This window comes from Apteryx rowi, unplaced genomic scaffold (genome assembly GCF_003343035.1).
Source record: "Apteryx rowi isolate R43461 unplaced genomic scaffold, aptRow1 scaffold_626, whole genome shotgun sequence".
NCBI lineage: Eukaryota > Metazoa > Chordata > Aves > Apterygiformes > Apterygidae > Apteryx > Apteryx rowi.
The window spans coordinates 360,082-386,877 of NW_020450901.1; the positions used below are offsets into that span (position 1 = coordinate 360,082).

Here is a 26,796-nt window from a genome sequence, read left to right on the forward strand (position 1 = left end):
CACCTCCTCGCGGTGCCGCCGGGGCCGGAGCCGGGACCGGGGCCGGGCGGGAGGTGGCGCTGGGAGGGACCGGAACRCCGCGAGCCGCCGCCGCTCACGGACGCGTCACGTGATGTTTGGGTCACGTGGCTCCATTCATGAAGCGCCCGGTGCGGCCGCCCCGCGCCTTAAGGGGGACGCGCGTTCGTGTCGGAGGCGACAGGGACAAGACGGGGCGGGCCGCGCCGCGCCTTAAAGGGGAGGCGAGCCCAGCCCAGCCCAGTCGAGCCGCGACGGCCCGCCCGGGATCGGCTCCAGGTTCCGCCGGGTGGCTCCCCCCGGCCCGGCCCGTCGCAGGGCCCAGGTCGCCGTGAGCGAGGCGGGGCGCGGGGCACCCCCCGGGGAAGGAGCCGACGCCGCGCCGGGGCTGCGGGGACGGACCCGGCCGCCCGCATTTCGTGGCTGTGCCGTGGCCGCGGCCTCCCCCGTCTCCCTCCGCAGCCCCGGAGGCCAGACCGGCGCCGGAGTTATGTGTCCGGATAAACCAACCAAGGGAAGAGCAAGAGCTGCCATGTCCCGGCTGCCCCTGCAGCCGCCCGGCACCTCGGCCTGGCACGTCACGGCCAGCCCAGCCAGCAGCCTCCTGGTGCTGCGGCCACGGCCTGGGCAGGGGCAGCCGGCACTACGGCCTCGCACAGCATCGTGGCTGCTCCCTCCGACGCCAGGTCCCACTCCTGTTCCCAGTGATAACGAGCCACGCGGGGAGCGTCATGCACCCGGCTCCCCTGTGCCCCGCACGTTCGGGGCCATTGCCGCAATTGGATCTGCCAGACACCTCACGCGCGTGAAGGCCTCCGCAGGGGCTGGCACGTGTCCCACGCTCGGCGTTTTAACTTTACTTCACTGCAGAGATGAGAACATCGCCCCCCGCTGCCGCGCAGCCAGCGGCTCCCGAGTGCTCCCCTCCAGGAGCTCCCGCACGCCTTGCTCCGTTTCAGTAGCTCATCTTTGCTGCATCTACAGTTTCTCAGAGCTGCTGAAACTGCAGGGAGCAGCAAGGTCTCCCCTGAAAATGCTGACTTAAGGAAGAGGGCTTTGCAGCTGCTCTCCTAGGCGTTAGCGACAGGGCTGAAGCAAGTCTCAGCTGAGAAGTGTACAAACAGCACCATTTCACAGCCAGAGAGCCAGCCCTCTCCCCCGATTGTGCCAGGCTTGATCCAGGCACATCTCCGTCTATCCCGCTATAACTCTGTCTGTCACACAGCAATATCCATGCCTACCGCATTTATTGCTGTACTACAAGCAAAGCAGGACCTCTGCCCACCAGAGCACACCACATGAGTACATTGGAGGAAGGGCAAGGGACAAATGGAGGGTGCAGCAGTGAAACCAGGCATATAGGAATTAAGGCAACATCACAGAGAAAGCATAATCCTTAGGAGGAAAATGTCTGGGCCCTGGGCATTCAGCACCAGCAGCTCCACTGTCCTCTGCCATGCATGCAGGGGACATACAAACTTGAGCCCCGCAGAGTCCTCTGATGGGCTTTTTCTCTTCTGTGGTGACCAGCTAAGTTACACGTCTGCAAGCATCTAGCAAGTTCAGCTCTAGTTCTTGCCGAGCAGAGTCTCTCTAGGGCACACTGGGACAGCCTATACATCCCTCTGGAGGGGCACAAGCTCAGTTGTGCTACCTTTTACCGTGATCCACATTATCAGCTGTGTGGAAATGCTTTCTGCAATGCCCCATTCATTCTGCATCAGACAATATTTAAGCCATCTGACTTACAGCTTGGCAGGTCTGTGCAGGGTTTTCACAGCTTTTGAGCAGGGGAGGAGAGGAATGTGTGGCACCCACTTGCTTCCCATTGACTCTTGTATGCAGTAGCAGAACTGCTAGAAAGTCTAAAGGTTCAGGATGGTATGACAGAAATTAATACTCAAAATCCTCAGTCTGATTTCAGCCAGAAGACTTTTTTCCTTCAATTCTCTTTAAACCTCTGAATACATGTAGCATAGGGCCCTAAAATAACCCTTATGTTGCTGCTCAGGAACCACAGGTGACAAGGAGAAACTGATACCTTCCCAGTCCCACGGCCAAACAAGCCTCAAAGACAGGAGTGCAGCACATCTCGAGCACACAGCGAGGATCTGCTGGCACCAGACGGAACCAAGAGACCCCCCCCCCAGTCCAAACAGCTGGGACTAGCCACAGGCCTCAGTCAGAAAAGCAGTTTATTATGTAAAAGGGAAGAGGAGTAACCATCTCTAATGCCTATAGGGTCATACCCTGCTACCAGCCTAAAGCCTAACACAGAAAAAGCTTTTCCATTATTAGCACCGTTGGCAGCCCCTGCACTGTTACCTAAATGCTTTTCCTGTATCACCAAGATACCCAGGATTCCTCAGGAGACAGACAATAAGCCCAGCTTAAATGTCTTCCTTTTACCAGCACTCCCCCAGTATATCCCAAGGTAGAATATAGTATGACACATGTATCCACCCAAATCCCTTCCATCCCATCCAGTTGGCTGCTTCCCCTGCAGCCAGCTAAAAGCAATAGGGGCAGCCTGCATGCTTTGTACTGTTTTCTGGCTCAGGATAGCACTCAGGGTCTGAGACAAGAGTGGAGGCAAGGAAGACAACCAAGGATATTTGCTATAAAAAAAAAAAAAGTCATATAAAGCAGCAGATGAAACCTTGCCTTTGCTGCTGTTCTTGACATGGTTCCCAAGACCATGCCTGATTAACCACCTTTCTAAATGATGCGCTGTAATCCATCCCGTTGCTGGGAAGGGTCAAGCAGGGCTTCCCTCTCAACTTGCTGCTACCACAAGCCTGGCCAGATTTCTCCCCTCAGAAGCACTGGAGTTTGATGGGCAGAAGAAACCACTGCTTCCAGACCCCATTTTTCTCTGCTGTTTCTTGCTCACAAATTTGAGTCAGACTTGAGAAATTCTCCAGATGGGAGCAGCAAGGGTCTTACTCCTCTGCAAGGGTATAGTCATCTGAACATGTTTCACCAAACAACTCCTTGCTGTTGTACAGGCACCAGGCACTCATGAGTACTCCCTTAACCTCTTTTGTGTCAAGCAGGGACTGAACCATTTTCCTCCTGGATCTCATGCAAGACAAGCTAGGTGAGATGGGACAACATTTGAGCCACAAGCCAGACCAGATGATTCAGTATTTCCCTTCAGTCTTGTATACTAAAGGACTAGGAATGCAACTGCATGAAGCATCCCCAACTAGTTTCTAGGTGTTCCCCTTTTAGCCATTAGCAGTGTGATATCTTCACAAGAACRGGAAGAAAAAAAATAATCAGAAATGGGCTAGAAAATACCAAAGAAGCCTAACTGTCCCAACACAAAGGGATACTGAGGGCTGTTGTGCTGGAATTCATCTGCCCAGCCCAGGGTTCTATTGGGGAAAAAGTACTGTCTGGAAGGAACAACCAGCCCGTTGCAGCATATCTAAACTGCAGGAGCTGAAGCAGAGTAGCCCCTGGCAGTAGGTGTCAACACCGCAGACCAAGGAGGAGACACAGCCTGATTCAAGGAAAGGAGCCGAGAAGAGTTCTGTTACCACCCAGTAGCCCAGCACCTGGGTACCAAACACAACCAGACAAAGCCCACTTGAGCCTAAGGGAGCAGTTCAGAAGAGGGCTTTCTCTGGGGGAAGGTGTCCCTGACCTCAGCCCTGCTCCTTGCTGCCCCTGGAGCACTGCAAAGAGCAAGGAGAGCATCAGGGAGCACAGTGACCACTGAAGTACACCTATGGGTGTGTGGGAGCAGATTCTGCTTGTGGAGAGCTCAAGGGTGCCAGAAACAGAGGGAAGAGGGAGAACTTGTTACCCCTCCACCTGCCCAAACACCCAAGAAGGCTAGCAGCAAAGGAGGGACAGTAAGAGTAGGTCATGGTTCCCAAACTATGTGAAGCAGGGAGAAGAGGTAGCCAGCAGAGAGAGATGGAGTGTGGTTCAAGTACTTGGGGTGCTTGAAGGCCAGGGGTTCACATCATTGGGCTGTCAAATCAAGGCAGATGGGAAACAGAGCAGAGGTACTTTGATTCCTTTTGAGGTACATTAGAGCCTAGCCTCTAATGGAGTGCAGAGCACTGTGTTTCTGCAGTATTATCTGTTCTAGCTAATACAGACAGTGACAGGAGACAAGCTCTGACAGCACATGCTGAGGCAAGAGGGATTCAGCCTGGTTCAAACCATTGATACAAAAGGCATTCTAAAACCTCTTAGAAATACCAATAGAAATATCCACATGGGACACAATAAACACTGCCTGAGCTCTAGGGGTATCCAGGGCTTCTGGCCAAATGATGCCCTTGATAAAGCTCTGGTGATGATATCACCCCTGCCCAACAGAGAACAGCAATGCTAGGGATAGTTTTCACCAATCCCACTAGAAGTTATAGACCCTCTCCTAAAGCCTCATGCTGCCCCACAGCTGCTGTAAGCTGAGAGCCAGGTATGGGGGACACCAACATTCAGAGCAAGAGTTTTTCCTTAGACAAAGAAGAAAGGGCGTATAGGAGACTGATGATCAGCACAGCCAGACTACGGTAGTCTGGTCAGTTCTTCTTGCTGCTGGGGTTCTTACTGGTGAACAGACTGACTTTGCTGGCGGATGCCACAGACAGAGAAGGAGACTCTAGCTTGACCTTATCCAACAAAGTCTTCTTTATGGCTGCTGGGGAGATCTTCTCTTGGTCTGCCAAATGCTGCAGCTCCCTGCAAGGCAGTGGGGGGACACAGAGAATTAGTCGCAACAAAAGGAAGAGACCCTGGAGGTGGGGGGCACAAATTTTGTAGCCTCCTCAGGACTTTCTAGGTGCCCACCTTGTCCGGATGCATGAAGCCTCCACGGCATTGATGAGGAGTGAGCGAAAGCCGCCACTCTCCAGAAAGTGCAGGGCATGGATGGTGGCTCCCCCAGGTGAGCAGACATTGTCCTTCAGCTGACCCGGATGCTGCTCAGACTCCAACAGCATTTTGGCAGCACCCTGTAGTGAGGAAGAGAAAACAGCTGCCAAAAACTCTGACTGAGGAAACCTACTGCCAAATACTCCTGTTCTCCACTGCATAGAGCAGCACCTAAATACTCACAGAGGACAAAACCGGTCTCCTGCCTCACAGCCATTAGCAGGCTGCCAGAGCACTCTTCCGAGCTGGAAAAGCCTGCAGGGGAGTCATGGTTCTCCTGGCCCAGGCTCCCACAACACCACCAGCACCATCAGCAGGTATCTGCAAACACTTCCTATATTCCCTCACCAGGAACTTGCATCCATTCAAATGAAATACATTTTTTAAGTAGATTCAGTACAAGGACTGATATAATTTTAAACCGTGATATACAGAATACTCTGCGCTGAGCAGGCACAGACTTAGTGTTGTTTGGAAGAGGAGATACTGACCAGCAAGGCCTGAGCTCCAAGCCGAACAGCCAGCCTACGGGGAAGTCCCATTTTCACTCCTCCATCCGCCAGAGCATCCAGGGCAGTGAATGCCTGAGACCACACAGAGAGAGAAAATGACTGAAAGTTATTCTCTACTCCAGGGCCAATGATCTTAGGAAAGAGAGACTCCAAGCCTCTAGGATCACAGTATGGCTCCTACTGCTTGCAAGAACTTGACAAAAGTCACTTCCAGTCAACCCAGTTCTCAGATGAGACCGCTCCCCTTTACTGCATGGGTGCCATGACAGGCTTCCCTTCCACCAGTTCCAGATGAGCTGGGGGGAATGGGAGAAACTGAGTTTCTGGATCATACTAACAACAGGCCCAGGTTTTGCAACATGGACACGTGGACACTGCACACTGGCTATGGACTTCAGACTCATGTGATGGTTAATGGACTTTCATTGTTGACCCAAACTGTTATAAACTGGATGCCTGGATTATGTGTTCCATTGCAAATATAAGTGATTAGAAAAACAAGAAGTCACAAGCTGAAGTTGCACAGACTTTCACTGCATGCAAAGCCCGCTTCTCTCCCTGTTATTGTCGTGAGTTGAGGAAGCAGCACATACATACGCAGGGCCACTGCCACTGAGCCCCGTTACAGCATCTATCAGGTCCTCTTCCACTTCGGTGCAGAAGCCTACACTGGCCATCAGTTGTTCCAAGAGCTTCCCATCCTCCACATCTGCATGAGTCCCAGTGGCATAGACTGTAGCACCTTCCCGGACAATCACAGGGGTGTTGGTCATGCACCTGATCACTTTTGGTGTGGGGCAGAAGGTAGAGAGTTTCTTAGGGTAGAAAATAATTGGAGATAGAAAGAAAGGAGGAAGGGGGGGGGGGGAAAAAGAGCTTTAATGTATATTTGGCATACCAAACAGGCTATTTAGTAAGGAACTCCCAAGGGACAAAAGCAATGCAAGCACAAGAAACAGAGAGACTCCTGTATCCCAGCTTCCCTGCTTTGAGCCGAAGTGGACAAATTTTAAATGTAAAGTCTGTAGAAGTACCACCAAATGGAGAGCTGGGCAGAGCTGCTACTGGGAGTGAAACCTGCAACACCTAGCTCCCACCTGACTTGCAAGTCTCCACATACAGTTCCTGCAAACATAGCACAAACTCTGCAGGAACTCAAGGGAGATAGCCCACCTCTGCTGAGAGAAAGAAGATCCTACAGCATTTCACATAATAAGAGAGTTGGCAAAGACTATTTTAGCTTATTCTGATGGGCACAGGGAAAGGCAGCCCAAGGAAGTCGGTTGGCTGCAGCATAGATTCAGTCTTGCTGGGAAGCACAAGTAACGTCTGCCTCAGAAATGGACACTGTGCCAATTTCTGGGGGCTGGAGGACTGGGATGGGCACAAGGCCAGCTCCAGCATGGTGCTGCGCTGCAGGGGACATCTCCCAGGTGCCTGGTGTCTGTTACAGCATGGCTCTGCAAGGACACGGGCCCCATCGCGAGCAGCAGCGTGCAGGCCCACGGCAGCTCGCGGTGGCCTATGTTGCGCCTCACCTTCTCAATGGAGCTAATGGTGACACCGGCTGCGCAGGAGACCACGATGTGGCGGTCCTCGATGTCGGGGCCGATCTCGTCCAGGATGAAGGGGATGATGGGGGGCTTCACCGCCAGGAAGAGGACGTCACTGCTCTTCACCGTGTCCTTGTTGCTCACCGTGAAGTTCACGCCCATTTTCTGCAAGGGTTGGGGAGAAGCGGGAACGGTGCCGCCCGGCCCCTGCGGCGCCCTGGCCCCTGCGGCGCCCCGGCCCGCCCGCACTCACCCGCAGCCCGCTCACGGTGGGCAGGTCGGTGTCCGGGGAGCTCGCGGTGATCTTGTGCGCCGCCAGGATCCCTGCGGACGACAGCCTGGCTCAGCCCCGCGTCCCCGCGCCCGGCTGCCCCAAGCCCCGCCGCCCCGTGCTCCGCCGCCCCGCGCCCACCTGCCGCCGTGAAGCCCCGGGCCAGGGCGAAGGCGAGCTGCCCGGCCCCGATGAACCCCACGCTCATGGCGCCCGCGGGTCGGRTCCGGTCGGGTCGGGTCCGGCCCCCCGGAGCCCACCTGCAGCCGCTCCGCCGCCCACGTGGCCGCGCACCGAGCAGGTGGCGGCGGCGACGCGTGGCAGCGGGGCGGGCTGCCGGAGTCCAGCCAATCGGCGAGCGGCAGGGCGGGGCCGCGCCGGGCGCTCCGCCACTCAGGGAAGAGGGGCGGGGCCCTCGCCTCAACCCTCGCCACTTATTGGGGCAACCTGTGTTTGGTGTTGCATCATTCGCTGCCTACGGAGGCCGCCCGGGGTCAGCCCGCCGGCGGCCCCCTCGTGTCTAGGCAACCGTCGCTCCACTAGGCGGTGCTCTTCCCCCGCGCGCCTGGCGGCGCGGCGGCGCGGTGCCTGCCGGGAGCTGTAGTCCGGCGGGCTCCGTTCTGGAAGGTTCGGCGCCGCCGCGGGCGGACTGCGGCTGCCGAAGGCGGCCGGGCCCGGCGCCCCGGGGTCGGCGGGATGCCGGCGGCCTCCCCCGGGGGAGGGGGCCGCCGCGCCCGGCCCTGCGAGCCCCCACGTGTCTCACCGCTGCAGGGCGCGTTCCCCCCCAGCACAGGCACCGCCACGCAAATACACAGATGCTGGTGTTTATTTAGCTCTTCACAGTCTAGACTTTGGCGTCTGCATGTGCGGGTCCTGCTGGCTCGGGGTATCCCCTCGGGGCAAAGCCATCCGAGACGGAGTAAATAACGGCCCTGCCTTCGGAGCCGCTGTGGCAGGAGGCTGTGGAGAACGTACAGAAATCGGCGCGTTGAGTTTTAAGCATGGTGATGGTGCCGCTAAGGCAGCCCCGGGCCCAGGGGGTAGCGCCAGCACCGCAGCAGCGAGGGGCTTCGATTCCTGCCTCCTGCAGGTGCTCTTATGGTGCAGCTGCATCGCACTGGGCAAAGAAAGAAACGTGGAGGRATGCAGCACGGTCTGCAAGTGTTCCTACTTTCCAGCACGTAATTCTGTTTTCTGGCAGTGTAACAGACACTTTGCACAGAGAAATAAGTCCATGGCATCAGCTTTGCTGTCTCCGGGCTCTGCCTGCCAACAGCCTTAGCACAGCCAGTGTGACCCTTCAGACGTGGGCCCAGAGATAAGGCAGTCCTGGGGCTGCAAGAGTCCTTGCGCCTCCTGGCAGACCAGGGTCATTGCTGGGAAGAATTGATTCCAGAGGGGCCTTTTCCAGCTGCTGATTCCAGACATTCCACAGATGTTTCTACCTCCTTTTGTCTGATTCAGCTCTGGAATTTCGCTACTGCTGAGGTTTCTTTTTTTCTTTTTTTTCAGGAGGAATGTGTGTGGTATATTTCAGGAATGACTGAATCTTTCACACAGGGGTGAGGATTTAATGGACACAGCAGGTGTGAGAAAGGACTCTCTTAATACCCATTTGTTTTTTTTCTTTTTTTCTGTCTTTTGTATTTGCTTTTTAGTGTTCCTTTTATCCTGTTACTGTTGCCCTTTCTCCTTCCTTCTCTCTTTGCGCAGCCTTACTGTTGGAGGTGGGTGGCCAGGAAGCAGGTTGATGAACTGGTTCTGCCTCTCTGAGAAAGAGGGAGACCTAAACCTCTGTTTTTCTGCCTATACAGATTCTTGTTTTGATGGAGAATGACTCATGCAGTCTTTGATTCTGGAATGATGGTTTTCTCACTTTCTTGGAATTACCTGTAGATTCCTGAATGAAGAGATTTTCCTACGCTTGAATCAGGATGGAGATTTTATAATCCAGTAAATAGAAAAGTTTTATTAGCAGGATTAACAGATACCTGCAACAAGTGTCCCAGCTATCATAAAGGAGAAATATAAATGTAGGAACTTGCTGGGGCTCTCAGAGTGAAGACGTGTTCAGTCCCATCTGTGGCAGGAGCCATGATGCAGGCGTCAGAGAAATGCACCCCTGTTGTTGCGGATTGACTCAAAGGAAAGCTCCACAGTAATGGACTGTGAGGAGACCAAAACACTTTGAAATATGTAACCAGACAGTGTTTTTCCTCCTTAATGTAATCTTACCACACTGCTTTTTTTCCTTCTTTGGCTTTTTTCTTGCTCCTTTATTGACAGAAATAAATCTCCGTCTTTCTCAAGAGGATGAATGTTCCAAAACATTGTCTTTGTGGGATACTGAATCCCAGTGTTCTTCAAAAACAGGCAAAAAAAAAAAAAGGACTTTTTTTTATATTTCTGGTTGGGATCCAGTAGGACCTTTATAGGCTGACTGCAAATACAAACCCATAGTTCTAAGTGAATTTAGGTACATTCTGACATTCGTGTATCAACAAAGTAGAGAATGATTCGTGTTTCAGGAAGCCTGTTTTATGGCAGAAAAGTTACTTGATCATGATTTATTAATTAAGAGGAAAGAAGAGCTCTGTAAATAAAGGGCTTTTTAAGTTAACTGGATCATAAAAGGATTGGTTCTTAAAATCATATTAAACAGATATTGGATGTTCTCTGCCCTAGATTGGGTAATTTCATAGTTTCCAATGGTTAGAGAATGTTTTAACCACTCAAGCATGAGGTTTAGATTTTTTTTTTTTTCCAAAAGAGTGGATTGTTGTCCACACAATCTTCTTTTGCCGTTTTGACCATGCTAACATTTTTTGCTCGGTCTTTGGCTGGCAGATGAGAAAGCTAAATCTGAACACGCTGTTCTTGGCAATGATTTTTCTTTCCACTCCTCCAGTCAGGGGTATCATGATTTCCATGTTAATTTCTATTTCCTTGTTATTGTTAAGGCACTGAATCTTACTGTAATTGTCTCCCAGTTACCTATTTCTGTTGGGTCTTTCTTTGTGTCCTTAGTATTGTATAATTTGCATCAACAGGTGCAGATTTTGTCATATTCCTGCTAATGACTCCTGTTTCCTGCAAAATCATCACAGCAAAAAGCAAGTAAATACACAGCTAAAAAGAGTGTTAACCAGCTGAGGAGCTTTCCAACTGGCTTTACTGCACATAAGATTTGGCAGTGTCATCTCTGGTGACAAGCAGCCCCTGCCTGCTGGGCACCTGTCACTGACATCCCTTTCCCTGGTCTCCATCAGCCCCTTTATAGCCACTGGGGAGTCCCCAGGAAGATGCTTTCTTAAAGCAATATTCCTTTTTTAGATTTGAATTTTATAACACAAACCATGACGACTCACAGTCACCTATTTTATTTTTAACATTCAACAAAAAATAAATAATTTCCAAGTGTTACACAGCTTAATTTATCCAAGGTGACAGTTTAAAAAAAGAATAAATCGTAAGTGTTCAAAATTTCTTTACTGTGCAACAACTCTATTTGTACAATGCCTACTCTAATACAAATGAATTTCTCTTCCAAACTTAGAATTTCTTATTTATACAGTCCCGTAATATGTTTGGGCTTGGGGGTGCAAGAAATAAAGCTCTCTAGTACCCTGTTTTATACCTACACCAAATAATCTTGGTCTTGCCCTAGAACAAGCTGGCCAGTCTCTTACTGGACCATTATCTTCTGAATTACCTGCCCTTAATGGGAACTTGTGAAAGAGAAAAATCTCTTGGAAGGGTGGTTTGTGCATTCCTCTTATAGATGGTGATTCTTGCCCCATCTCATGGGCTAATAATTCGCATCTCTAAAGGCTGTTCCTAACCCAGAGAGCAGCAGAAATATCCAAAGCCATCTGTCCCAACATATTTTTCCACTGCTTTTCAAACCCCACAGGAAGCCATGATGAGAGATACGTTTCCTTTCTTTTTCCTGAGTGACTCTGCTACAAAGAACGGTAGTTCAGAGGTCTTGGCTATACACTTTTTTAGGGCTGCATTCAGGCTTCAAAAAATGAAAAATAAATGGAGCTGTGCTTTCTGGCAGAAAGCAGAAGGGCTATGTCTGCTGAAATACTAGCTCTGTGGAGGACAAGATGAAAGTATACAAATCTTCAGAGATTTGTAAAGTCCGCCATTCAGCTTTATTTTAAATGGGTTAAAAAATAAATCTTGCTTCTGACAGTCAGCTACTTCTAGACTTTAATTAAACCTATCCATGCTGCATGCTTTCTGCACAAGTACTCAGACTGCTTTGGTTTCTTGCTGGATCAGAAATGAAGAACAGTTTTTCCTATTAAGCTTGAAATCTGAGCCATGCTATGTAGGACTTCAAAGTGGGTGTTTTGTCAGGGATGGGTCAGAGAAATGCAGCTGGTTGGTGACGCAAAATGTTCGGGAATACTAGAACCTGATCTGGTCTGAGGCAGTGCTCTCAGTTGGTTACCATTATGTGCAAGGTTTTTTCCCGGCAAGTTTGGTCTTTTATGCAGAGCTGTGAGATCAATTCATCTTTGCATCCATCCCCTTCCCTCCTCCCCCCCACAGAACTCATATTCACTTCAAACTTCCAGAAAAAAAACATCTTGACATCAGTATAAAGAAACAGTGGCGTATGAACCGAGAAAGAGCACGTGCCAAGCTACCTTCAGGTCCTGCTTGAGTGAAGATTTCAAATGACATGTGATTATTTTGCGGTTTGGTTCCATTCTGCGGCCTGTTTCTTGGCAGTAGAACCCCGATTTCAGAAAATTTMATTTCTGTAATGACTCGGTGTTTGCTGAACAGGAATATCCCATACTTCCCACCAAGGTACATGCTTGAGGATTTTCTTTCTCTGTGCTAAGCGACAAAGGAGAAGGAGAGGAAGGGGAAGGACTGTTAATCTTCAAAATAATATTACAGCTATGATGTTCTTCTCAGAAACATCCTGACTAGAATTTCCCACACTTGCAAGCATTTCATGTCTCACCACATAATACAAACTAACCCAAACTGTGAAGTATCATTTTTCATCCCTAGAACTGGTGTTCCTTGATGCAGCTTTTAGTTTTCCCACTTCCTGGGTAATCACTTGATTATAGTTCAGTGTTGGTAACAGTTCCAAAATCCTTCGTGTCTTTCCTTAATATTTGGCTCACTAATCCAGTAGCCTACAGACCCACTACTGCAGCAAGCATGTCTGCCTTCTGGAGATGAAAGGCCATTTTGCACACTTTGAACCGCATAATTTCTTTGCTCGGCACCAGGCGGCTGAAGCAGATGTTGAATGATCGTGGAGGTGGGTTATTTTTCCAGGATTGTCCACAGCCTCCCCACACTACAGGTTGTTCGTTTGTTGGTCCAGTCTTAACCTTCAAGTTTGGTTCACGTTTCTTACTTGCGTGCCTGGTCAATGTCCCCCTTCACCGCAGCCCCCTCTTACTGCGTCCTAGTCGCTTTTGTTCGCGGAGCTCGGGTGGCTTTGCGGCAGCAGACCCGGGTTTACAGGTGGGAGACAAAGCGGATGCGCTGAGAGTAGGCCAGGTCCATGACATAGAGCAGCAGGTTCACGTAGGTGAAGATGGCAATCACCAGCTGGCTGTCCCAGGGGCACCTGCCCTTGGCGCAGAGCGCGGGGCGCTGCGGGGAGCCGTACTTGCTGTCGAAGCAGAACACCGGCCAGATGACCGCCGCGCTCACGTACAGCAGGACGGCCACGAAGGTGTAAACCACCACAGAGCGCTCGAAGGGAAACCACAGCGTGGCCGTCTTACCTGTAACACTGAAGGCCACCACCACCACCGTCATCACAAAGCAAAAGCTGAAGACAGCCACGCACCACTGCGTCGCCACATACTTGCTGTACTGGCTGTCATTCACCAGCGCCCCGAAGATGATGCAGGCCACAAAGGCCTGCACGATTTTCAGGAGGCCAGAGACCGTGGCCATGTAGCTGGTGACTTGTCCTGGCTTTGCCCTGGTTAAGAACACCTCCACGGCATACGCAATGAACAGGAGGCCCGCAAAGACGCTGGCTGCTATGCGAAAATCCCTCACCTCACAGCCAATGGGATAACAACCGAGCTGGACGAAGTAGAGCGGGTATATCACCGCGGCCGTGACGGACATGAGCGTAGCCAGCATGGCGAAAGCAGCAGTGAAGTTTCCCCAGGAGATGCGCAGGCAGCTATGCAGGTGCGTGAATTCGCAGGTTATGATAAAGACAGTGATGGCGAAACAGAAGGTCCAGACAAACATGCAGAAAGTGCCATAGGCGGCGCTGAATCCCCCTTGGTGGGCTACCAGGCTGAATGTGGTGCATCCAAACGTCATCTGCAGTAAACGAGCTATTCCCACCGGGGATGTCACTGCAGCCGTGTTCAGATATGGTCCTCCTGCGCTCTCCATCATCTTTCCAGTCCAGCAGACAATGCACTCGCAACCCTGAAAACTTCCTTTCAGGCTTTTGCTTCTTTGTCCTGAGTCACGCCTGATACCGGATGGGCAGAGCAGCAGCTTTAATCCGTGCTCGTCCCTGCCGGTATCACTAGGTGCTGCGTGTGACGTTGAATGTGTGTTTCTGGCAGCCTCTCAGCACAGGCTTGCCTGCTGCAGGGAGGCTACAGACAGGCTCTGCCTGCCGGCTGCATTCTCAGGGCACCGTGACCAGCTCGCTCCACTTGCTGAGATCTGAAAAATCACCCCTTTCTCTGTCCTTTCACTGTCTCCTTTCCCACATGGTGGCTAAAAGGGGCAGCTTCTGCCTGGAGGCTGACATTTATTCCATTTTAGCTCTGCAGCTGTAGCTCTCTGCTCTGGTGTTTGCAGGAACCTAGGCGTATAAATAGGCGTTATATTAATAGTGCTGGAATGGAACGAGTCCTGCCCCCCGCAGCTCCCCAGCGCTGGTGTTAGTTACACCGAACCGGCCAGCTCTGCTGGCTCTGGGTTATCATGCTGCTATTCCTCTACAAATGCTCAGGTCCCTTGAGCACCGCTGTTCTCCCTGCAGCCACCACGCGTTGCGGAGGCTGCTTGCGGAAGCGGGCTCCCATCCAGCCATGCTGCGGAAACAGGAGCTCAGTCCTGCAGAGCCCGTGGCCCCGAGCTGCTGCACAAACCTAGAAACATCACAGATGCTTAAGAAGGATTTAGACCAGAGGCCACAACAGGAGCTGACTCACTTTGCTCCATTTGATCAGGAGCAGTAATATATTTACCTGCTGTGAAAGGCCCTGCTGTGCTTTGGGCATTAGTGAGAGCATGCAACTGTGAAGATTTTGAGGAAAAAGTTCTCACTCCATCTCCTTGCACTCCTCCCTGTCTCTGTTTTGCTTATATATGAACAAGTTATTCTTGTATCTTTGAACGCCAGAAATAAAAGGAATTGCCCACAAAGAATTGCTTTGATATTCTTAGCTCTGTCTTGGAGTACAGATTTCAATATGTAGGGTCAAACCCTTGTTCCTCATTAGATCAAAACTTTCCCAGATAGTCATTTTTGGTATACATTTTCCCCAAACATGGTCTCTACTCAAAAGTCTCTTACTTTTAACTTAAAAAGATCTGAAAAAAATTTCTGCTGTAGTTTCAGATTGGGAAAAATGAAAAATGCAACTTAGAAAAAAAAGTTCCTCACTTACCTGTTTAGTCATTTCTCTTTTCTTGTTCTTAAAGCAAAGCACAAGTACACATTGCTAACTCCCCACCTGCAGAACAAGCTCTCACTGTGCTGGTCCCAGTATGAGAAACTGGGGGTCATCCCAGAGCTCCACACAGGTGCAGGGAGTCAGCCTGACTGAGGGCCAGACCCAGCCCAGCCCTGACCAATAAAAATGTCCTGAATGGTCCAAAATAGCCATTGGCTATGCTGATAAAGTCTGTAACTTCCCAAAGCAGGAGCTACAGGAGTCCCTAGATTTACTGTGGGAATTATAATCAAATTCATGCTTGGTAACAATATTAATTGCTCAATATCATTGTTTCTTATTCATGTGTTAATGTGGCAAATATGAGACCCAGCAATGGACTGCCACATGCTGGGCTCCAGGTGAACCTGCTGCTACCCTGAACCCTTGCCCTTCCTGACTCTCTGTGATGTTAATCCTTCGGTTTCAGCAGAAATTTTCAAGACTTTGCTTACAGTGTGTGTTACTGTCCATGTTGTGGCATGTCCTGTAAAATGGAGAGGCTGTGCCTGAAGGCAGAGGAAGGCTGCTGTTGACTGCTGTTAACCTGTCTCTCTGGGGATGCTGGTGTGCTGTCCCTGTGCACTCTCAGCACGCCATCAGTGATGCTCTGTTGCACCTAAACACGGCTGGACTCACACTCATCATTTTCCTTCTTTAAGCCCCAGCAGAAGCTCCTCTATACTGCCCCCCCCCCCGGCCCCATATCATAGCATTTGGCTGTAACTGTCCCACACTGGCTGTGTGGGGCCAGTGAGAACCGTTTATTCAAATCTTCATTATATGACAGTCAAGTGACTGTACTGAACCCCACAGTCACAGGAAAAGAACATTTTTCAGTTTATAGCACACTGTGTTACTGCTTATGCTGCAGCTTGCTGCATCACCTCCCATCTGACCAGGGGAACTGTCCGGACTCATCATTTGTCTTGAAAAACGACCAAGGCAGCTGCGAGTGCTGAGCAAGGGGATGGTCCAGGCCAAGGCACACATGAGGAGAGCTGCTTGCCGGGCCCTGGTGCCCCAGGCTGGTGACTGTGGGCCCCGTCAGGTGCCTGCGCACTTGACCATGGTCGGTCACTGATGCCTGTGCTCAGACCTGGCCTGGTCCTGCCACCTGGCTTCCACTTCCCATGAGAACCGGTGCCGCACAGGAAAGGCCTCAGCTCCGTGAGACAGTGCCGGCAGAGGGCAATGGTCGTGCTACGAGCAGCAGACAGGAGTGGTGCACCGTATGGACCGCTGCCTTCTGCAGGAGTATTTGGGTTTGAATGTGCAGGTCTCTGCCTCCTATGCTGCCCTAGGGCCTCTGGATGCTGCCAGCAGTCTGATTTCCCAGCATTGCACTTCAAAAGCATTTGAATTTTCTTTTCATTTTAAAAACTTGTAAGCAAATATCAGACAGAAGGTCCTGCATTAGAAACCCACAGCTTCTCGCTCCCCGCCACATCAGCCTGTTGCATTGTTCCTTTGAAAGTTTGTTGTACCGGATGGGGAACAGCGCTACTTGCACAACTGCAGGTTTGCTCTGGAAAGGGCTCCAGCGCTGCAGACCTCTGCTGGTGAATGACACGGCAGCTTTGCAATTAAAATGCTTGCTAAGAGAGACACATACCTGTACATCAGACCAGTGGCTCCAAAATGATAAGTCAGTGCATCTTACGAAGTGGGACATTGGTCGACACAGAGAAGACCATAGCCACTGAACTGTCCAGATTTTTAGCCTGGACTCCATGCTAGAGCTGCGTTGCCATGCAGAAGGCGCTGCAAGCGCCAGCACTGGACCCAGACTCGATCCACTGCTCCCYGGCTGCAGCAGGGCTGCAAAACTGAGGCAGTGGCAGCAGCAGCGGCAGCAGCAGCACTGCCCAGTGCCGCTGCCGCCGTCTTGCAGCATTTCCACAGTGATGGTGCTGCCTCCCCATCACCAGCCCAAGGAATGGGGCGCCTTTTCCCACGGCGGCTGGGCTGTGCCTCGCCTCGCTCCAGTGCAGCACTTCTTGCAGCTGCCCCGTTTGGGGGGGGCTGGCAGGTGTAACTGTCTGCATGCTGCTCCACACCACAGCTGGGCTCCATGCACACTGCCAGCTGGGATCTGCTGTCCTCCTCCATGAGGGCTAAAAAGTGGGTCGCTGCTCATCCAGATAAGAGTTAGTTTCTCTAACGGGCCCCTGTGTATTAGCAGTAATTCCCACAGTGAATAGAGGTATGGACTCTACCCTCCAGCTCACGACTGAAACCGCTGACATGCCAGATGCTGGTGTCTGGAACTATGGCCATGTAGTGCAGAAACATACATTCTACTATCAACTTTTGACTTCTTAGTTGCATTTTAATTTGGGCCCAATCACATTATGCTTTCAGAAACAATTTTTCAGTGATGGCAGTTTATGATGGAAAGCATGTCATCTAGTCATAAGATCTGAGAGTACACCCACGCAGTGTCCAGTACTTTCAGTCTTACTTTTTTTGCCATTGGTTTCCACATAGCAAATGTCACAGCAGATGAATTTAGAAGTGCCAGATTTACAAAGGCTTGGGAAATCTGTATTTATTGCACAAGTACAAGAAGAAATACAGAACTGGAAATTACCTCCTGGGTTACAGATTCCAATTTCCAGCTACTACTCGCAACCACATTATATAATCTTTCTAATAAATTTATCAAGGTCCCCCCTTTAAAACATCGCTGAGACAGCCTTGCTCCCTGTTATACCTTTTGTGGAGTCACACTAAGCTAAAAGTGTGATTCCTGATTTCCAGGGATTTTTTTTCCCTGTTTGCAAGGAAAATAGGATGTCTCATACCCCCTTTCAACATTCTTCACCTGTTCTAAGATGAATTAACCTTTTAGAAATACAGGTAATCACCTCTGCATATAGTGTTCCAAACTTCTACAGTGGCATTTATACTTTCCTGCTTCCCTGTAGAAATACATCACTGGACACAGAGTGGGGCACTTGCCATATCTACAGATGCACGATACTGTGTATAGTCATCCTGTGAACAACTGATATGGACAGTAGTTTCCCTTGATGCTTCCCACTGATAAACTCTTAGTGAATAGCAGGAGTTCTGGCTACTACTCAAGTACCAGCACTTTGCACTGATTCACTCCATTTGACTCCAGCCCTCAAAGGAATCCAATTTTCCTGTATGCTTTTCCAAACCTTCTCGGTACTGAGGAAGCCTCTCAACCTTGTGGCATGAAAAATTCAATTAGAACAATCCTACTTTTATACCAAGGTCATTAAAATAGAAAGAATATTAGTAGTCCCTAGATTAATCAGAGGGAAACTCCTGCATCTCAGTTCTGCTTGCAGCACCATTCATTTTCTCTTTAGCTACTTTTTATCTTAAATTGGTACTAAACCCCACCTTGCACAACTGAAATGCTAACTTCTTGTGTGGTACTGCCTAAGTAACTACTGATTGCTGAAGTCCATCAAAAGTAACTGTATAGTAGGGGGTTTGTTTGTTTTAATTTTTATTCATTTATGACAAGAGATCTTACAAATAGCATTACCATTTTAACCTGGCAAGACCTCTCCTGGAAGTGCTTGGATTTGTTCAGAAATTAGGCCCTGATTTTCAGTTGCCTGCGTGTTGTGTAGCCATTTACACAAGAGCAGGTAAATGCAAAGTAGGTGTTAAGAACTTCTGCAGAATGGTTATAAATTACTGCTACTTGCACAGGTTTGACTACACCAGCTGCAGCGCGTTACCGTGTAAAGCTTTTAGTGCAACTCTCTTTGTGCTTTCTCACCCAAAGCAATGGCCTCTCACTCTCTCCAGCCTCAGCCACCCGTTCCTGTTTCCTCCCCTGTTCTCCTCCCATTAAAAACAAAGGGGATTCTGTATGTTCCCTGAGGTGGGCGTGTTCACAAATGATTACAAGATTAGAAATATGTTGGTTCTTGTCTTGTGTTCTCTACCTTTTATGTTCCAAATGTTTCCTGTTTTAAGACAGGCCAGGTGGTCTGATCAAACCAAACATTTCTCTCATTAAAATAATAGCCCTTGCTGTAAAAATAGATGCCTCTCTGCATCTTAAAATGCAATGCCCCAGAATACCCGACAAATCACGATCCTCAAGCTGAAGGTGCTGGGTGGGTGAGAATCTCTGTACTTAGACCTCACATTACAACCTTTTAATTAGAGAAACAATGACAAAACAAACTGCAAGGGGAACACAGAAGTCTAATTATTATAAAATGTCAATACCACCCTCAGCCCTTTCCCAGACACAAGTGATCATAAGGAAAACCCATCCAAATGAGCAGCATATACAACTTTACAAAGACATATGAACGATTCTCTGGTCAGCCCTTATAAATAGCATTTTACATATTAAAATAAATATGTCCATATTGCCAAAGTAGCAAGAGGTTTCTTCGTTATTAAAAAAAAATATGTTACAAAACAATATCATTTATTTTATATTTCTTGCTTATTTAAAAAAGTAATAAAAAGTCATTTTATAAAATAATACAAAAGTAAATTGAGTACAAGAGTGTCCACCCCTAGCACGTGTCCTTGGTTTGTACATTATGACACATCATGAGACATTGACCTCCAGGAAGTCATGTAATCATTCCTTCACTTCTAGTTGGTCAAAAGAAATCCAGTGCTTGCTTTTTTCACCACTTGTATCAAGTCTATGATGTAAAAAAATCATGGCAAGGAAAGAAGTCCTAGATCTAGGGAAGGTTCCACTGCTGCTATTTATGGCTTTGCTACTCCCTGCATCAGATTGCCTTGTGTAACACAGGAAGAGGCTGTGAATGGCCAAAACTGAGCCCTGGAGTGTGGAGGTAATGAGTTCCAGTCAAATAGCGTAAGCAAGAAATTGCTCTTTTCTTGACACATCCTAAGTGTGCAAGATTGCGGGAGCATGTGGGCATGTACGGGTCTGTGCCTGCATGGGTGTGGGTGTGCACCTGCCTGTATGAGTGTGAGGAAGAAGATCAGAGATCTGTCTGGGAGAAAGGTTTAGAATCTCCTCCGCCTGATCTAATCTCTCTGCCCCTCAGAAGATCCCTTCCTAGTTACCACTGCTGAGCATTCCCAGAAGTTTACTGGGCTCCAGGCCCTGTTGCTGTGCCATCTTCTGAACATCAAAACCCATGTGCATGAGGAACTGGATCACATTCATCTCCTGCCCTGTGAATTGGTCCCTGATGGTTGGGCACGAGGGGTTGCAGTGGGGCCATGGACAACTGTCAATCAGATGAATTGGGCAACCTTTTAGAGGGGTTTTCCCATTTTTGTTGCTCTCATGTAGGCTCCGATCCCAACAGTGCAGGGCACGGGGTAATGACGTCCCCTTCACCTGGATGTCTGTCCAGTGACTGAAAAGACAAACCATACAGATTGTATCAGAGAGGTCAGGCTGTCAGAATGGCCAATTCCCCTGCTGTTCCCCTTTTGACCTTTCATAGACTCTGCAAAAGCACTCACTTGCGTGTAATGATCTCATGAGACAAGCAAGCAGGAGCAAAGCTAGCCCTAAAGGGAAAAAAGAAACATAGATCAGGTCTGGGAAGGACAAAGTAAACTCTGTTAAATAAAACCTTCCTGACTAGCTAGAAAGTGGAAGTTTTACTGCCCCTGGCAAGGGATTTAGAAACAGCAGTGGCTGTCATGGTGTAAAACACAACTGGACTGGAAAGTACCCGAAGGAAAAGGGGTTCCATCCTGCCTAACATTGCACATGTGCAACAAGGACTCATGAACAGCTGCTCTTGCATGAAGCAAGTAAGGCACATTAACAATTCCTCCTCTGTTGTCTCATCAACTATCTGGTTGTTTTACAATCAGTACCTTTCAATGCACCCCGTCAGGTTCACAGCCATGCAATGAATGGCAAGGAGTCTCACACCTCACCTTGGAGGCAGGAAATGAAAAACCATGTTCTTATGGATAATAACAGATTACTGACAACTGCGAACCTGGAACTTATTTTGCACTTATTCAAAAATGAAAAGGGCAAGATTCTTGATGCAGACTAAATATGGTTACCAAATTTATGACACTGGTTTCTGCAGAGCTCTGAGAAATGTTACTAGAATACTGGATAAAGGACTTCTCTTGGAAATAAAGATGCCAGTTTTTCTCAGTGAAAGACTTACGTTACATCCTTCAAGGTGTTTCTCAGCTCCCTACCCAGGTTCTGGATGTAGAGCCACTGCCCCTCCTGAACAGGCTGGCCAGTTAGGTGTACATTGTCTACAGTGAGCTGGGCCTCATCAAAGAGCCATTGGACAATGAAGACTGGACCTAGAAAGACAAAAGAATTGGAAAAGAAATACCTGTAGTTAGTTGCAAATACAGAGAAAATCATAGAATCCATTTTAAAACTCTTCTCTCATACTTACACCGAAGAGTGGGGTAAATCTTGTATCCAAAAAAGCAATTCCATTCCTCTCCCTCTTTAAACTGCAGTTTACAGCGCTCAGGAACAATACCATTCCAATACCTACAAGACAAAGCAGTAATAGGATGAAGGTCATAATGCCATCTTAACAACTGCCCTTCCACATCCTAGTCTATTTCTGTCCTGGTTATAGTTCCAACTTATTAATAGCAGAGTTTTTCCTTGGCTGCCATGTCCTATCAATGCATTTTAGGGTATCTGCTATTACACACATGTTTTTGCATGTCTATATTTTAAACGATTTTCTTTTCCAATAAAATCATCCAAGAAGCCAATAACATAGATAATAAGTACTTTTTAAGTACCAAAATGCAGGAAGAAAGAGAAGGAGGGCATCTCTTCCTCACTCTAATGTCTTACAAAAGGGTAGTTTAGCGTATCTGATTGTACCTTATTCCTCTCTTGATGGCTTCTGTCGGAGCACACGTTATGGTATCTATACAGTCAGTTCTGCGATACTGTTTATTATCCAGGAACCAGCCAGAGTCTGCCAAGCCTCGAACCTGAATCCCATGATAACCCATCTCCTCCAGCTGCTCTGCCACTCGATCCACATTCAGGAGCACTCCTGTCCCTCCAGCACTGCAACAGCAATGTTAATACTGCAGTCATGAAGCAGACACAGCTATTACGTGACTGGCTATTGTACAGGCCCTCTCATAGGAACAACTCTCTAAGCAACTCCATCAGTTCACAGGACAATACAGTCGGTGGTCACCAAGTTATTTCCTTGCTTTGCAAAACACTGAGGAACAATCTGATACCTCAGGAACCAAATCCTGTTCTTGTTCTTTCTTCCGTATGCCGTATTTGCAAGAATTTTGGGTGCTCAAAAATCGGAAAAATCTGAAGTGAGACCAATTCACCCTCTGTAACTTCTGTATTACACCCTTATGTAACACATGCTGAGTGTACCACAGCTTTGTGCAACATAACATGATTAAGAGCACCTGTGTCAGGCAAGTCTGAGCTTTTAATTCAAATACCTTGAATCTACTCATAAGAGGCATATGTTTCACAGTGTGGAATCACAGGAGTCAATATTCTTAATGCAGGGCAGAATGAACACACCCCTGTCTCCAGCAAAGCTTTTACTCTATTATTTTCTCTCAAATGTACTTGAACCAAAAGCTGAGGAACTACTCTTATATCATSCCCTGTTGTACCACCCTTAGGAGGAAACTGAGAACAGATACAGGGTTTGTTGTGTTAGTGTTACTACACTCCTAGAAGAAAGTTTTCAGGATTTGGTGAGACCTTCTCCCTAAGAACTGCTTTCTACTGTGGAAGCCTCCTCTTTTCGTCACAGGAAATCTTGTAGATACCTACCTGCTTCCTGCCAGCAGCAACACTTTTGCAGAGCTAAGGCCTTTTCCCACCAGCTCCTTTATAACCTCCTGAATGATCAGTGCTCCCATGAAGGCATATTCATCTGGAAGAGAGAGCTCAGTGTCAACAAGCTGTTTGTTGTGCAGACTAAGTCTTTGCTCCTCTCCATAAATGCTTAAGAACCTTTTGAAGGTATCACATGCCTAAAAGCAGGCCCATTTTCCCCACCTATATCAATCAGGTCTAATAAGACATATTCCCCCTAATACAAAACTTGCTTCCCTGAAAGAACCTGAATACAGAGGGACTGTTTGTAGTGGAAAAAAAAATATCTCCAATATAAAGCAACACAAGCACACCTTCCTACAACAGYGCTTAAGAACTGATAAACTTAGAGAAGGAAAATAAGAGCATATGCTCTTATCTATCTTAATAAGGTGCTGGGACCCTTTCTCTGTATAGGAGGAATATTCATACCTTCCTATAAATTGGAACCTCAGTTCCAACTTACTGCATCCCTTTTTATTCCAGTCCATAAAGCCAATTCAATCATGCAATATTTCAAAACATGTTACATTTATAAAGACCACTATTTCCTTTGCACCACCAAAAAGCAGTCATCTTTGCTGAAATGTAACTGCATCATAGCAACAATCATAAAAAGCTATGAAATGAAAGGCCCCTTGCTATGACAAAAAGTCTATTTTTGGTATCCACAAGTGGTCAATTCTCAATTTAAGAGTTCAGTGGAAAGAGACATTGAGTGACAAAGTGGTTGGCTCTAAGGCCATAGTTCAAAGACCTACTCAGAGAAAAGCATTCGACCTTCTGACTTTTCAGTGCCATGTCACAAAGCATCTTAGGTCTACTTCTTTCATTCACACCAGTGTACATCAGGAGTAATTCCATTCTGGTCAACGAAAACTCATCACGAACAAATGAGAGGAGAACTAAGCCCCTGGTGATTCTCTAGATAGTACTGCATCCAAGTACCAATCCTGCTTAACTTGGGAAACCCACTGAACTACATGAGGTAGAACAATTCATTTGCATGAAATTTAGCTTAATCCAGGAGAGGACTCCTTTAAGTAGACTCTCAGAGATATGTTATTGTCAAAATGACAGCTGATGCAGAACAAACATGTATTATGATGAACTATTCTTTGTCTTCCAAAGCAATCTGCAGACAGCTTTAGCCCAACACACAATGGCTCTCTTCAAAGGCCAAATATCTTCCTGATACAAGCTTGAAACTAAATTCACTTCACTTGCCTCTCAGATCAGCAAAGCCAGAGTTGCATGCAACAAACCATGGCTCCTCAGCTACAACAATTAATTTGCTGTGTGCTGGATCTTGGAGATTCATCTAAAAGGAATTTAGTACCCCTAATCCTTGCATACTGCATCACTAACATCTCTGCAAGTAGTGGCTCTGAACTATGTCAAAACAGGCTGGTCTAAAGAGATCAGGATGTTTTATCTGGAAGTTGCTTGATATTCTTTCCTGTCCTTTAGCAAGAAAAAGCTCATTCTTCATTCACATAATTTCACAGAAGTCTGGCCATATCCTTTAATGTGTGATGTCTGTGGCAGCAACAGCCCATCAGCAACACTCACTTTTCTCAGACTTGGAAGAGGCACCGCTCCAAACATCACTTGAGCAATAAGGGATGAATCTGCAAAAGAGAAGTGTGTGAGAACCTTCCTTTGACATCCCAAGAGGGGTGAGGACAGGGTCAAGTAACTGGAAGAAAATTAAATGTGGCTGAGGGGAAAAGGAAAGAGTTTCTTCTCCAGTTAGACACTTGCATACCTACCTGTGCAACAAGGTGACAATTATAACTGTCTTGGGTTTTCTTCTGAACACTAGTAGTCTTAGTGAGTTAAATCAACAAATAACGTCTTTTATTGATCTARCTGAAGTACCAAGCTCAGTGGATAGAATAGAGGGTCCAGATTTTGCTCTTGGTTGTCCCACTGATATGGTGGGTGGCCTGCCACAGGACAACTCTTTGAGCTTCAGTTTTCCATGTGTGAAATGAGGAGACCTTGTCCATGCAGTGTAAATGCTGACTGCTACCACTGGAGGTTTATGTAGGAATACAGTTATCTTCCCATTTTGGTCTCCAGCTTGTGGGATACAAATTAACATCCATGTCTGCTGCTATTCCCTGCTATACAGATACTTACATAAACTGGTATCTTTCCCATTTCTCTTTGCTGAACTGGAAGAGCTACTCTATATTCCTTTCAAATTGGCAAATGTAAGACACACTATCAACCCACCACCCACAACAGTATTTGCCACTTCACTTATTTGAGAAGACTCTCTAAGCTGTCCCCAGTTTTTCATTAGATCACCACATCACTCCAGGCAGACTAGACTTAGGTTTCTCCAGACCTTGCCATCACAACTTGTTAGATAGCTAAACTAGAACAAATGAGGAAATGCACGATTTCCCCTTGCAGGCATTAGTCATATCTATCTCTGTAGCATTCTTGCTGGCCTAAAAGGCAGGAGATGCTGTTTGAGTACAAAGCTATTCCCCTTATTTGTCTGTTCTTACACCATGTTTGCATTCCACCAATGGGGATTTTCTTCTGGTTGTGATGACAGGATCCCAGTTCCTGCAGATGAACACACAGAAACAAGAAATGTACACCTGCTGCTCTGTGGTTTTAAATCAACTGTGTCAGCTTAATGCAGGATACAGACCATACAGAAAACAAACATCCATGATGAAAACCATTGGTAAGAAAGAGGAAGAGCAAGGAACATTTCTAAATTTGCCCTCTGATAGATGTGACTTTCAGATTTTAATTCATGCTAGAGATGAATGCTGTCAAGAAAACCCTTGTAGTATAGAAAAGAAGCTGTAACACCTGTTGAGAAGTGCACACTTCCCCAAACAGCAAATCCTAGCAGGTGAACTGTAGTATATGCAATTACAGGATTTGTGTAAATGACAGAGGTCTTGACATACAGCAAGCCCCAAGCATAAGCAGCAAGCACAAAGACAGAGGCTGCACATTTCTGTGCTGACTCAGGAGCCTTGTGGTCCAGAGTGTGGGTATTCACGGTGTTAATTTCACCTTATGCATTACATTAAAAGAAGTTAAAAATACTTTTACATATATACCAAATGTATGCTTTCACACAGGCAATTTCTGCAGTTGCTTAAGCAACATTATGCAGCTGTGAATGGGGAGAATGGGGAACAACACAATTCCAGATAAGAGGCCCAGACAATTCATCTAATTTTTCTCTATGTCCATAGGACCAGTCCTATTGTACACAAACAAATCCAGTGCATTGTGTAAGCAGGTATATGTGTCCTTACAAACAGACTAAAAAGTCTAAGAACATTTCTCAAAGGATTGAGAACCACAAACTTTCTTAAAAAAAAACAACAACAAAAAACAAAACCCCAACTCTGTAAAGCTCCCAACAGGCTTTTCTGTATGTGCATACATTTAAAATAAAGAAAGTATGTTGGCCATGGTTCAAAAAAGTAGTATCATCTTACCAGCCAAAACCATGCATCCAAGCACATGAGTACATCTGTGCTTTTATGACCTTTCAAGAGTGGAGAAGCATATTTATTTGCACCTATTCATGCGGGAACGACAGTCTGCCTGTGCCTAGACACAGTGCTAGCGTCTGAGCAGGAGCAGGTATATGGCCATGACGACGTGCTCACGAGGATGCCAATGACAGATGCCTCCGGCAGGGCCCTGGCGTGCTCATGCCCAGCGGGCAGAGCAGGAACTTACCAACTCTGGTTACTGGCCACTCCTTGGAGCTCATGAGCCGCCGCATGGTGTCGAAGCGAGTGTCGCAGTTCTCCCGGTTGAAGCAGTACCACCCTCCTGGTGTGGAGAAGACACCTGTCGGCTGCTGCACTGCGTCGTCCTGCCTGGAGCGGGCAGCCAGGCACGACGGGCAGGGCCCGGCGGTGGGGACGACGTCCAGGGTGAGGTGGGGACAGCGCCCGGGGCGAGACGGTGAGGACAGCGCCTGGGGCAAGGTGGCAGGGATGGTGCCCGGGGCAAGGCAGGATGGTGCCTGGAGTGAGGCGGGGATGGCGCTTGGGGC

The 26,796-nt window shown here is 48.1% G+C and overlaps 4 protein-coding genes across 9 annotated transcripts in view; all 4 read right to left on the reverse strand.

Moving 5' to 3' along the window:
- Positions 1-103, reverse strand: part of MAFG (MAF bZIP transcription factor G) — a 9,672-nt gene extending 9,569 nt beyond the window's left edge. The window contains exon 1 of the mRNA XM_026084091.1: positions 4-103. The gene's annotated coding sequence lies outside the window, so the exon portion shown is untranslated. The remainder of the gene's footprint in view (positions 1-3) is intronic.
- Positions 104-2,195: 2,092 nt separating this feature from the next.
- Positions 2,196-7,757, reverse strand: PYCR1 (pyrroline-5-carboxylate reductase 1). 6 transcript variants are annotated; one of them, XM_026084145.1, is made up of 7 exons: positions 7,698-7,757; positions 7,233-7,303; positions 6,965-7,144; positions 6,020-6,241; positions 5,406-5,498; positions 4,831-4,994; positions 2,196-4,722 (listed from the first exon to the last, which is right to left on the reverse strand). In XM_026084145.1, the coding sequence occupies exons 3-7, from the start codon at positions 7,139-7,141 to the stop codon at positions 4,563-4,565; spliced, it is 816 nt and encodes a 271-aa protein (XP_025939930.1). In that variant the 5' UTR covers positions 7,142-7,144; positions 7,233-7,303; positions 7,698-7,757; the 3' UTR covers positions 2,196-4,562. The 6 variants fall into 6 exon arrangements, with proteins under 6 accessions (XP_025939930.1, XP_025939929.1, XP_025939931.1 ...); XM_026084144.1 differs by lacking the exon at positions 7,698-7,757 and adding an exon at positions 7,392-7,543; XM_026084146.1 differs by lacking the exon at positions 7,698-7,757 and adding an exon at positions 7,511-7,526.
- A 4,992-nt stretch (positions 7,758-12,749) lies between these two features.
- On the reverse strand, positions 12,750-13,770 carry MYADML2 (myeloid associated differentiation marker like 2). The gene has a single exon (XM_026084130.1). It carries the CDS (start codon positions 13,656-13,658, stop codon positions 12,750-12,752), a length of 909 nt encoding a protein of 302 aa, XP_025939915.1. The 5' UTR covers positions 13,659-13,770.
- A 5,345-nt stretch (positions 13,771-19,115) lies between these two features.
- Positions 19,116-26,678, reverse strand: NOTUM (notum, palmitoleoyl-protein carboxylesterase). The gene is made up of 9 exons (XM_026084099.1): positions 26,475-26,678; positions 25,268-25,328; positions 24,318-24,376; positions 22,701-22,803; positions 21,762-21,953; positions 21,313-21,413; positions 21,067-21,214; positions 20,396-20,443; positions 19,116-20,286 (listed from the first exon to the last, which is right to left on the reverse strand). The coding sequence occupies exons 1-9, from the start codon at positions 26,518-26,520 to the stop codon at positions 19,980-19,982; spliced, it is 1,065 nt and encodes a 354-aa protein (XP_025939884.1). The 5' UTR covers positions 26,521-26,678; the 3' UTR covers positions 19,116-19,979.
- Between the last annotated feature and the right edge of the window lie 118 nt (positions 26,679-26,796).